The sequence below is a fragment of the Eumetopias jubatus genome, unplaced genomic scaffold, assembly GCF_037043125.1.
Source record: "Eumetopias jubatus isolate StellerSeaLion01/CBP00866 unplaced genomic scaffold, mEumJub1_p1.0 scaffold_5, whole genome shotgun sequence".
NCBI classification, from domain to species: domain Eukaryota; kingdom Metazoa; phylum Chordata; class Mammalia; order Carnivora; family Otariidae; genus Eumetopias; species Eumetopias jubatus.
Genome location: NW_028274811.1, coordinates 69,277,691 through 69,290,944, shown reverse-complemented (window position 1 = coordinate 69,290,944; position 13,254 = coordinate 69,277,691). Strand labels below are relative to the sequence as shown.

The window sequence follows — 13,254 nt, the reverse complement described above, 5'->3', positions numbered from 1 at the left end:
AAGAAGGACTTACCTGTAATGTTAAGTGAAAAATAAAAGTTTCATCAGGCTCTGGTAGGTCATCATCACATACGGCTATGTACACTGTCCGATTTGTTTCTCCAACAGGTATAAACGCTGCAGCATATGTGTCAAAAAAGTCACCGGTGTCATCTCCATAGAGCTATCAAATGCAAAATATAGATGGTTCTTACAACACTGTTAGGACAAGCAAAACTGACGCTAATTGGAGCAATCAACAGAAAAAACAGGAATCATCAACTCACACTGCTGTTTATAGACAGGATGTACAAAAACAAAGTATTTAACAACCGACAAAAATCACCTTCAAAAACATTATTAAAAATTATTCTAAACAAAAACATTTGTTTATGCTCTGGAAGGTAAAGGAATCATTACACAGAAAAGTAATAATTATATAGGAAAGTAAGGATGTGAATTTTTTTTTTCTCTGCCTCTTAAGTGATCTGAAGTGGATTACAGCAAACCTGATAAGAAAACTAACTGTAGCTAAAACTCTCCCAAAGAAGAGGTGGAAATAGCCTGCCAAAATGTATCAGGAAAATCAGTTATTTACCCTATGGGTTTCAAAGAAATGCTTTTTCCAAAAATTTCAACTGAAGTTTTATTTATATTCTCCCCCACAACTCCAATAAAGACCCAATTCCTTTAGCATTCCAAATTATTAGTCATCGTAAACTTTTCCTTAATTGTTTAAGACTTCATTCTGTAACATCAGCATTGCTAATAAGATTTTAAAGGGAGCAGTAATTATGAAATTATAAACGGCAACTTCTTATGCAAAGATAATGAGATTTCTTTTGCCAAAGATCTCACAATGAACAACTTAGCTACTGGAAAAACTATGATTTAGTACAAATAAAAAATGAAGAACATGTATAGGAAAATTATAGTCAATTTCTAGTTTTCTTTTATAAAAATAAAGTTTAAATACTTGAGACACCCAATTAAGTTGTTAAGGGTATTAAAAAACTTGTACTTCTTAACATAAAAAGTGGCACAGTCTTTTAGAAAGCATTAGCTATCAAGAGCCACTGAAACAAAGAGAAAAACACAGTATCCAGCCCCCCCAAAATCACTTAACAACCCAGAATATGTAAAAATTGATACATATGTAAACATTTTCATCAAAGCAGCATTTATAGCAGCAAAAATTAGAAGCAACCTCAATGACAAACAAGTGAAAAATGATTGAGAAATGATGATGCCACCATCATGAGAAGCTGTGAAAATGACAGGGCAATCCCAAAACCTCTCTATGATACAATCGAAATTATGCATCAAAGATTACCAAGTATAATGTATACTCAAGTTCACGTGAATTCAGTAAATATATTCACACGTCATAAATTAAAAACTCAAAGCAATGCACAAAATTATAAAACTGGATTTCTTTCGTAGGTAGTCTTTCTTCTTTATGTCTTTTTACAATGTTTCACAATGTGGTAATTTAACCTCCTGCTTCAAAACTTTTTCTTGAAAAAAAATTTCAAGTACTTTGGGCCTCAAATATAGCAATATCCTTAGTGGTCATATGACATTACTTTCTGGTTAAACATAGACACAAATATATGCACACATAATCCATCCAATAACTAAACTGTGTGCAAGATAGCTTGATAGTTAAACAAATCCTGCCTAACTTCTACTTAAGTTAATGTACTTCATTTCTCCCAAGCTCTCTGACAAAATTCATTTTTAATTTGCCATTTTTCTGCTTTCAAATATTTTATGTATTTTCCCTAAACCACATGAAATAAATAATCTGAGCAGAGATAATGTGGATCCAAATTACTCAAAGTAAAATTTTCTTTTACTTAGAAATACTTATTCATGTCTTTGGTTTTTATTTGTTTTAAAATAAATATATGAACATTTTAAAATAATCAGTCTATACTGTTACAATACTATTATTGTTGAGTGCATATGCTACCTTGGAGCACTATATAAACTATAAGAAATATGAATGGAATAATGTAATTCTATATAATGAAACTACTCAGAATCTCAAACAGTTAAAAAAAGTTTTGTCACTAAAACTAAGACATTTCATATCATCTATTTCAGTAATAGAACCACATCATTTCTTACCGATACAATTGCAGTGACATTTGCCGGCTCTCCTATTCTTTCGATGACAAGACGAATAACTGTTGTACTTGTTTCATTAACTACAAATTTTGTTTGTCCGGCAAACCTTATTTCTGTTCCTCCAAACACAAAAGTGATGAATAAAGCTGAGAGGAGATTTACTAGTAAAGATGCAGAGGGCATCCCTATAAGAAAAAAAAAAAAGCTTTGTTCACAAAATATATCAAATGTATTCAGAGCGTGGAGAGCTAGACAATAAGCAACTAAGACAAAAATACATCAAATATTAAGCACCCAACTTAAGTATGTGATCAAAGAAGCAAGTTAAAACTCACAATCTCTTCTGTGGTTCTCTTTTACAATTCATAACTACTTTTTGTTCTTTAACTTATATATCAAGATCATAGTTATTAGTAGCCTTAAACTTATTTATTAAATTAGGATTTTTAAAATTTTTGACCTTAAAATTTATTCTAAGAAAAACACAAAACAGTTCCTTGGAAATGGGATTAAAGCCCATATTCTCCCACAAATTAAACTGTAAAATGCAAGCTAAAGCTAAAAAATTATCAAATGGATCAATAATCTTAATGGGGCTTCTTCATCTTTTTATTTGATGATCACACAAATATGAGAGAATGCTTAAAAGTGGTATGTAAAAGCAGTTGAAGCGAAAACTTTATTATAAATTGATTTCTTGGTTGTGTCTACCTTTTCCTGAAATTTATCTCACTTGAGAATGTTTTAAAAAGAATTTTTAGTTACTGCAAGGAAATGCTAATGCTTTCAACATAAATTTTCAGGGCTTAAACTGCTTCCATTTTACTAGCAAAATCCTAATATCATTTCTTAGAAAATGTCTATGTTGCTTTAAAAACAAGCAACATAGACAAAATTTGACAAAGTGTGTATTTCCTTCTTTTCCATAAATTCTATTGTTTTTTTCTTAGTAGAATGTGTGTGTTTATGAGTCATCAGTAGTGTTCCTGCTTTCAGCACTGTGTGATTCAAGTGTTTTCAAAAGCACAACAGTGCAGTGGCCTCTTGAAAACACTGTTGTTTTGTAATGTAGATGTACCTCTAAAAATGTGAACAATTGATCTCACGGATCATTAAGATTCCAATGGATTACGTGATCAGTCACATGAACAAAACAAGTTCATGTGTTTTAAAGGAGAGTTGCATTATGCACTCTATGAGCCAAAATGCTTCCTATTAATCTTTACCTTGGTCAAGAAGTAATAAAACTTTCATGTATGTGGTATTTCCACATGGCTATACATGGCTTTGTATTTAGAAACCACCAAACACCCAAGTTCTTGATATATTTTAATTTAAATGCAATTTTCTCAGTCAAGCATATTCAAACAAAGCAATGTGAGATGGCTTACTGATGTCTCACATATTTATGGCTGCAAAATCCACAGACGAGGATGCAGAGGTCAGACGGAGTCCAGGAAGGAGACACGGGCCAACAGGGACAGAGATTCCGGAGGACTAAGGCAATTTGTACACCTGTGCCTTCTCTCTAAGAATGTTCACCTGTCATGGGGATAAGGGACTTGGGAGAAGAAATAAAACAGCTCTCTCTTCCCTGACTTCTAAGGCAGAAACCTTAACCAAAAGAAAGTTAATTTAAAAAATGAGAGAAAGAGAAGGAAAAAGGCAAAGCCTGGGTGAGGCAGGAGAATAGGAGCAGCTCTGGGGCCACCAAAGACAACTGAAGATCTTCTGTGGAATTCTAAAGCCAGAATGATTTCACACCTCACTTATGACAAATAGTGGGAAAGAAACGAACTAGGAATGAGAAAAAGAATACAGAATGGAGGGGTGAGGCGGCAGTGAGCTTGGCTTTGGATGTGTAAGAAAAAGATCAAGTTTGGTCTATTGTGATTTTGGAAGAAAAAATTCCTTGAATGTGAGATGTGACAGAACTTTGAGCTGAGAGAAATAAGAAGACACCTGAAGTTCTAAGTGAGAAAGAGTGAAAGTGAATTATAGCATGACAAAGGCGAATTGTGAATGGCTGAGGAACTAAGTTCTCAAAATTTGTTCTGCATCAGAATCAACTCAAATGTTTGTTAAAAATGTTAACTCACACACTAAAATTTCTGATCCAGGGAATTTAGGTTGAGGCCCAGGAATCTACATTCAACAGGCAGCCCTATTGATTCTAATGTAACTGATCCTTGAGATACACTTGACATACACTGTCCTAGAGTGTGAGGAAGAGTGTGAGTGTGTTCTGGAGTGGACGTACAGTAGACCACATTTGCAGCTTTGAGTTAATTATTGAATTTTTCAGTGCAATATGCTTGAACTTACTGCAGACTTCCTTATATATGTTTTTCTATATCTTACTATATTATATTCTAAGATTCCATATATCCTGAGGAAAAACTGCAAAGACCTATAGAAAATGATCAGAACAGCTAATGTTTATGTACTGTTGTTGCAGAAACTTTATATAATAATAACACAATGAACCTTCACAACATCCCTGTGAAGAAGGTACTAGTAGCATTAATCCCATTTATAGCTGAGGAAACTGAGGCACAGAGAAGTTAGTTAACACATGCGGTGCTACTAAACTAAGTAAGTGACCAGGCAGGATTTGAACCCAGCAGTCCACTTGCAGACTTTACCCCATAACCATACTATATTGCCTCTTACATTCTATTCCTACAAATCCCATGTCTCCATCTTGAAAAATTTGGTAGATTGCTTATGCTACCTGTTTCCAAACATTCAAATATTTTAAACTCATGCACAAATAACCAAAACTTCCATAAAGCTGTATAATTACAAGTCCCCTAAAAGTGTACACATTATTATTCTAATAAACATTACATTTATTTAACAGACACTTCAGTTCTCCTAACTACTTTAAATATTTAATAGCATCTTTTAATGTCAGGACCAATGAGCTCAAGTGGTACATTCTTGCTATTTCCCAGGCAATTAGAGCTCCAAGATCTTGTGGTTAAGTCAGCAAATTCATTTTAAATTGGTGCACATCAGTGAATTTTGAGATTATGTGAAATGAACAAAACAAGCATGATTGGAAATGCCTCAAATTCTGTGACATCATTGATAATTGACTCTCCCCTGCTTTCATCTTTTCAACTTGTAAGAAAAGTTGTTGAGGCAAAGTTGGCATTCAATAGAAACTAAAAGATGAAGAAAAAGCTTTGAAAATGAAGTTCCCATTAAAAGACAGACATAATTACACAAATACTGAAGTTTCTTTTTTAGAGTAACTAGGTACATTTTCCTCTATCATACTAAAAATCTAGTCTTTGGAACTCCCTTTATTAAACTCAGAAGACGAGGCATTAGCAACTGACACAACACATAAGTATTATATATATTTCAGATAACTTTTCTCTTACTAGATCTAAGAAAAGTTTTACATGACCCATCAGACCACCTATTTTAAACTTCTCTGTAAAATGAATTCCAAACAACATGTGCTTAAAGATGTCCTTAATTTATATTCTGTCACAACTGTAAAAGAATAATTTTAGCATTCTTAAGGCATTCCTCTGCTCTGCAGTGGTATGATGTTCCAATATTCAAATCCTCTCCTTTTCAACTATCATCATGTTCTCCCCACACCTTGCTCAGTATGATTCAAAGGAAATGAAAGCTGTTCCTGTCAATAGATCTCTTATCTCTGAATAGATTTCTAATCATGTTAAAACAATATGAGATTTATGTCACTTTCTTGCTTCTTATTTCCTGAATTTTACTATGAAGCTTTGACAGAGTCCTGATAACATATAGCACAAAGTGATCGGTTTTTAGATTCCAGTAATCACATTCAACCTATACAAAAAGCCATCTAATTCTGCAAAAAATATTTCAGAATTAAAAACCAGGAACATATTAAAATAGTCCCTACAATGCAAATTGGTTGCTTTCAGAAAAGCAGATTAAAACATGGTTTATATCGGGCACCTGCTCCTGCACATTGTGCAGCATCCTGAGCTCGTCACCGAGGATATAAACATCCATAACATACAGTTCTTGGCTCCATGATTCTCGCGGCAACGGGCAAATGACTCAAATCAGGCCAACCCAAACCAAAAGGACAATTCTGAGATTCCTGCTTAAGCATAAAGATGCAGATTCCCTCTACTGCTGGATTTGGGATCATTTTGATTGGGGACAGTTTCCTCCAAAGCCTGGAAATGAAGCCAAAACATTTTGCCAGAGACAGAGCCAAGAGGTGGAGAGGAGCCAAATCTTGATAATCAAGCTCAGCCTCCTGAATCCAGCTTTACCCTGGCCTTTTCAGTTACTGAGGCAATAAATTAAATTTTTTTTTGACAGCCAGCTTAGGCTGGAATTTCTGTCACTTTTCAACATCAATATTTATCTGTTAATGTCCAATCTGTGACACTATGAACCCATGTCAGGATATACCACGTGGAAGATTTCTCCTCTTTCACTCCAACATTCAATGGTCTTAGTCTTTCTAAACTTCTGTGAAAGAATACCACACTAGCTATTCTTCCTGTTCCCATGCAGTTATTACCACCATCTATAATATTTTCTCCTTCCACCTCAAAACTGACAATGACTAGTAAAGAAATTAAGGGCATGCAGACAAACCAAAGATGCCTTCACAATAAAACAAAGTGGGACAGGAGTATACCACATTGACTCAGTGTTCTGGAAAAGCTGATGCATTCTGATTGTCCCAAGGAACCCCAATATTATGCTTCTTTAAATCAGCATAGCATTAATTCCTTTCTCTTGCTTTTTTCCTGAATCCCTGGCTCTTCTTCCTCTTTGGAAAACCTACTGGTATTCTAACTTTATTTTCTACTTGGATTACTTAGCACACAACATATTAAACATCATTATAAAATAATATTCTCCAACACAATATGTCATACTAACCACAAAATTCTAAATCCTGCTTATCTTCCTCCTATCTCACCTCTTATTACCAGTACCTTAGGAAAGATAGGAAGTAGAGTATATCCTGAGTAAATGGGAATAGCCTTCTGTTTGAAGTTTCAGTAAGTTTGTAGGAACAGAATAGAATAAAATAACAAATGAGAATCAGCACCCAATAGATGACAACATAAAGAAAAACATATATAAAAAACTGATTTTGCTGAGTTTGCAGTAATCAGCTTTCATACAAAACCTTTGGTCCCTTCAAAAGTTAACTTTGTCGGGGCACCTGGGTGGCCAGGTGGGTTAGGCCTCTGACTCTCGATTTGGGCTCAGGCCAAGATCTCAGGGTTGTGAGATGGAGCCCCGCCTTGGGCCCTGCGCTGGGGGTGGAGCCTGCTTAAGATTCTCTCTCTCTCCCCCCCGCCCTGCTCCTCCATCCCCCACCCACTTTAAAATAAATAAATAAAAGATAAAAGTTAACTTTGTCTTTTTAAGTTTCAGAATAAACAACTGTACAACCCATGTGAGTGACTGGACACGGTGAAATGACAAACATTATTAGTACAGAATTGAAGGGATGCATTGACCTTTTGTTTCAGCTGTTGCCTTGTCAGTGCTGTAGCAAGTATCTTCCCACAGTGTGACCACCAAGTAACTGATACTGAAAATATGATCCTAATGGAGAAAGGTTTTCTAGTTTAGAATTACTTCAACTCTATTACATTTACTAATGGGCATTCTAAAGCTATAGAGTTACTCCTACGGAACAAGAGAAGTTTCATCACTCATATCATAAATTATTCAGCCTCTAAGAATTCTTAACCTGTGTTATTTATATTTGGGTGAGTACTACAAAAAACTGATGTTTTCCTTCTTCCATACCAAAACAGAATTTAAATTTGCAACTTTCAATAAAAAGTAAGCTGATGATACAAATAGAGGAAAAGCTAGATATTTTTAGATTAAAAAAGGGGGTAGTCTCTTATAGTTATCTGGACTATACCTAAAGTTTATTACCTTTGTTTTTTAATTTATTTAAAATGTTTAAGGAATGTATTTTATTTTATTCATCTTTAAATAAAATACATATACACTGGCACAATAGTAACAAGTAAGTCTCCCTCACACCAGCCCCCACCAGCCATATGCCCCTCCTACCCAGAGTCAGTTACAATTATCAACTTTATCTGCCTCTCACAAGAGAGAATCTATGTACATATTGAGATGTCCATCTATAGGAGAAAATTTCTGTGACAGATTTTGTTTTCTGCTGCATACAGACTTCAGGAATCAGCACATCTTCTCAAGATGGTAGTTGATAGAGAAATAGATACGAAGGTTTGATGTTGACATTCATGATGGGAACACATATAATTGTCTCAACTATACTCCACCACCATTGTAGATCTCATCGATTAAATGATTGTGTCCACGGACTTTCACTACACCCGTCAAATCACCCTCTAGGGAAAGAGACACAAATCTGGCAACTTGCACTTTCCTAGACCACATATTGTCAAGCCTACATTCACTGGGACTTCTTGACCTCTACACGTGGAACACAAGAATGATCCTGGGATTCCCTTTGATTCTTTCTCTTTGATCTGTTTGCTGATTCCATGTTTTCTTCTTTCTTGGTTTACTTGGTTTATTCCTTTGTTTTGAAGGAGAACATCCTCCAGTAACTTCCTAAGAAAGGGTGTGTAGAAATAAACCTTTTAAATCTTGCATGTTAGGAATTATTGTGTATTAATCTTCCACTTAACATTTTCATTGGGTATAGAATTTCACGTGAAAATAATTTTCATTATTTTGAAAGCCCCGTTCCATTATTTTCAAACTTCCAGTGTTGCTGTTAAGAAATCCAAAATCACTTTGATTATGAAATATTGTATGTTTATTTGCTTTGTTCTCCCTCTGGAAGGTTCTTCTCTTTGTCCACAGTGTTATAAAATTTTACAGGATTTTTCTTGGAATGGGTTTATTTTTGTTCATTTGAGCACTCAGTCAGCCCCCTTCAGTCTAACACTCAACCTTCAAATCTGGAAAATTTTATTTTACACTGATTTCCCCCCCTTCCATTTTCATACTGTTTTTCATCCTAAAACTTTTATTATTTGATCTTGGTATTCTGGAATTGATCCTCTCATTTTCTTATCCTTTATTCTAATTTCCAAATCTTTGATCTTTGCCTGAGAATTTAACTCATCATTAAATTTCAATTCTCCAACTATTTTTTTTAATTTATGCTATTGTGTTTTCAATTTCCAAGAATTTATGGTATCCTGTTCTTTTTTCATTAATCAAATACCTCTTTTATCTCTCAGAAAGTACTAATTTTTTTAAAGTTTTCTCTTTATAGTCTTTGTTACCTCTAAGTTGCTTTGTTATTTAATCTGGGATCTATCTTCTACATAAGATTTCTTCAAACATCTGGTAATTCTTGATTATCTGTATATGCTTAAAAGTAAGAGACTAAAAGGATGCTTGCATGTGCTGAATATATGGATCTGTTTATCTGAATATGATTAAGAATCAGAGACCAAAATGAAAAATTTGAAGTTTTGAACATACGTGAGTGTAGCTTGTCAACATTGGGTGAAATGAGTTAACTTTTTATTAGGAAGTCTCAATTTTAGTACCTTTAGAAAAGACTTTACCCTCAGGTTGGTCAGGTTCCCCAAAGAAGAATTTTCCATTCTACTATCTAGAAGATACAGATATAACTATGAAGACTTCAGGGACCAAGGGCAGGAAAGTGACTAGAACCTCAGCAATCAATAATCATATGGTCATCTAATCTCCTGTTTTCTTTAGGGATTTTCACCCTTCAAATATGCTTCAGATCCCCAATCAAGAAACTACGTTTAACGGTATCCAGAGAAAAACAGTAGAGCTGCAGGGAGGAGGGGTCAGCAACAGTATAGAACAGATGCTAATTGTAGCAATACAATGACTCCTGGGACAGCTTTAATCCCATGTAGTTGTTTACCCAGCCCACCCACCCCCATAGTTACAGAGGTACTTGGCACTACCACTCTTATATTTTTTTGAGAATTCTGTGCAAATTTAGCTATTCCTTGGCCTGCTAGCTTATAGAGTTAAGCTGCTGTCAGTCTGCTAAGCCAATTATTACTCATCTGTCTGCCTTCTGGCTCAAAAACCACATTGCTATTGTCTCTTCTCCTCTTCTATCCTCTCCTCTCTTCTTCTATCCTTGTGAGTTTATACAAATCTTTTTAAAAACCCTTTACCATAAAGTTTTAGGTGGTTTAGGAAGACCCAATATTAAAACTGTATATCTAAAGTTCCTATATTCTCCAATTTTCTTAAATATTCAAGTATAATTTTAAATCCTGTCACGGCTCTAACAAAACATTTTGGCATCTCCCATTAACTGCTTCCAACAGATTATTTTCATCACCTTCATATTTTGAACTAGTTGATTTTTTTTTTTTTTTTTTTTTTTTTTTGCCTTTCACCTACTTCTGTATTAATCATGCATTGGGAGCCAAAATGCCTAGGATCTAGTTCCAAAATGGGTGATGGGTTCATGGAGATTCACTATTTCTTCTACTTTTGTGAATGTTTAAAATTTTCCATAATAAAAAGGCCTTTATAAGAAAAATCTTTGAAAGCTCCTAACTGTATTTAAAGTACAGACTCCTTACCATGGACTACAAGACCCAGTATAAACAGACCCTATCTATTGGGTCTTGTATCAAGTACCACTCCCCCCCTCACTCACAGCTACACTGGTGGTGTTCCAGATCCTTGGATGAGTCAAGCCCTTTCTCACTTCTGTGCCATAGCTGGTTGCTCCCCAGGCTAGGACTCTCTTCCTTCCCACCTTTCCGATGACCCTTTCTCATCTTTTATGTTTTTGCTTAAATGTCATCTTCTCAGAGTGACCTTTCTATTCTCTGTATGTAAAGACATTTGTCCTCTGATAGTCTCCTCTCAGCTTTTTGTTTCTTTCATTAATCACAATTTGCACTTATTCTGTCTCTCCCCTTAGAAGAAAAGCACCATCAGGACAATGATCTCGCCCATCTTGGATACCTTTTGCATTCTCAACACCTAGCATGAGTACAGAGGTGAGGCTCAATGATATTGATAATTTTTAAGAAAAAGTATCCAAAACTTGGATATAAAGCAAAAAGCATGTGGTATGTAATTTCAATATCAGATAGGGCACAGACCCATCCAAGATTTAAAGAAATGCACTTTGTTCAACTCAATGACTCTTTACTATTGATAAAAGATTTCAGACTTAGTGAAGTTACATGTAAATTTTGGAAATTTTCATGCAGTAAAGGTGCAAATAATTTTTGTCCAGTGAAACAGATAATCCAGAGGTCACAGCTTCATTGCTTGGAGGACAATAACCAGTTTTATAGCTAACCTAGGAATCTTATCTCAACATTCCTTTATTAATTTTCTTATATGTACTTAGTTCCTCAAAAGCTCTTTGAAGCAGTATTAACACTCTCTTGGTTTCCTCCCTAATGGGTTGAATAATATCTTTGACATGTGCTCATCTTACATTTTTATAAGAGTCATATTTACCAATTTTTGCAAAGTGTGCTTTAACACAATCTCGTTTTCTTTCTTTTTCTCTTCTTTTTTTTTTTCAGAGGAGTAACCATGATAGAACAAATCACCCTGGCACATGCATACGACTCTGGTTCCACAAAACCATTTCAGTAAACAACTGTACAGTTTGAACCAAAACTTAGAAGAAAAGTAACACGTTACTAAACACAAATGAGGTAAGTAAATGCTTGAGACATAAAATCTTTTAAATGACGTATGTGCACTTCAGATTTCTATCGTATTTCCAAAATACTTAAGCTTAACATTTCCCATGAAATCATACAGTCCCAAACGCTTGAGTCATCAACTAGATCACAAAAGCCATTCAAGCTGCTCATATTTGAATTACAAATGCTCACCAAGAAAACAGGAAGAACAATGTGCAGAAGCTTCAACTCTAGAGTATGTGGGACACTAGAAGATTATGGATTTCAACTGCACTCTCTCTATCCCACTTTGGCAAAGCACAAAATGAAGGATTCACGACACTAAATTCTTTGAGGCAAATTTAGATGCAATAAAGTCAGTCAAGATGTGTGCAGAGATTCCAAGTATGAGTGTGCTAAAGGTATCTCTTGTTAAGGAGAAGTAAGACACACTTGCCTTTTTGCTCCTTTGAAATATAAGGATCATGTGTTTAAACAAAGATTTCTTGAACCACCTAGGTGGCACCCCTCCATCTCACTGAACACTGCTATAATTAGTTCTAATCCTTCCTCTGAGATTCAGTATTACCTTTAAAAAAAGTTCTCTTAGCCACTTTTTCTGAGTTTCTTTCTGTTTTGTACCTATTTATAGAATATCATTTGTTTTCAATGAAGAATCTAGGCACTGTCATTTCTAAAGGAATTATATGCACTCATGGCAGGTAAGGGAAAGAACAAAGTTGAGTTTCATGTTTCATGTTGAAACTGGAGGTTTCGCCCCGAGAGGTCTAGAGACATGTTTTTTTAGGCCAAACTGTGTCTACAAAATAATACTAAAAGAATTTTTCCAAGATTTAAAATTTGAGGACGTCACATTTTAAAAAATGGATTTCTAGGTTATTTTGAAAAAACGGAGTCCACATTTCTACATGACATCAGTTGGCCCCAGCTGAATAGCAGCTGTTAATTATAAAGAGAACTTGAATTCCAGGACCACACCAATGTCTCCTCTAACCGGGATCAAAGAAGAAAGTAAAATACTTCTTATATTCATGCCATTCAAAGGTAGAAAAACATGTACAAGTGTATGTCCACACATACCCCTGCACACACATACCCCCCTGTAGGGTCCCAGGAATTTGATTTTACAGGGCAAAGGAGAGTAGTCCTAGTAGTACCTACTTGGGGATCCTGCAATAGAAGCTATGAAGCCTCTAGCTGGACACTGCCAATACCCCTGGGGATGCTGCATCCCCGGTCACCTCTAGTCTCTGCCATCTTTCCATCTTTGCCATCAATAGACAAGTTAAGCCACTTCTCTGGGCCCCAGGTTCCCTCAACTGTTAAAGGGAGAAAAAAAGAACAGCTACAGCACTAGGGTATTTGTGAGGCACTTAGAAATTCATTCCAGTACACCAGGAAGTACCAGATTCCAGGCTCTGGACCTTCAATGTCCAGTGGCCAAGAAACCAAAGGAAGTAAGACTAGG

The 13,254-nt window shown here is 35.3% G+C and overlaps 1 protein-coding gene across 1 annotated transcript in view; it reads right to left on the bottom strand.

Annotated features, from left to right (window-relative positions):
• The window catches only part of ADGRV1 (adhesion G protein-coupled receptor V1), a 502,011-nt gene extending 488,994 nt beyond the window's left edge, over positions 1 to 13,017 (bottom strand). The window contains exons 1-3 of the mRNA XM_028091942.2: positions 12,948 to 13,017; positions 2,113 to 2,297; positions 14 to 163 (exon numbers count right to left, since the gene is read on the bottom strand). Of these exons, the coding sequence (XP_027947743.2) occupies positions 14 to 163; positions 2,113 to 2,297; positions 12,948 to 13,017 (405 nt within the window). The remainder of the gene's footprint in view (positions 1 to 13; positions 164 to 2,112; positions 2,298 to 12,947) is intronic.
• Positions 13,018 to 13,254: the final 237 nt, after the last annotated feature.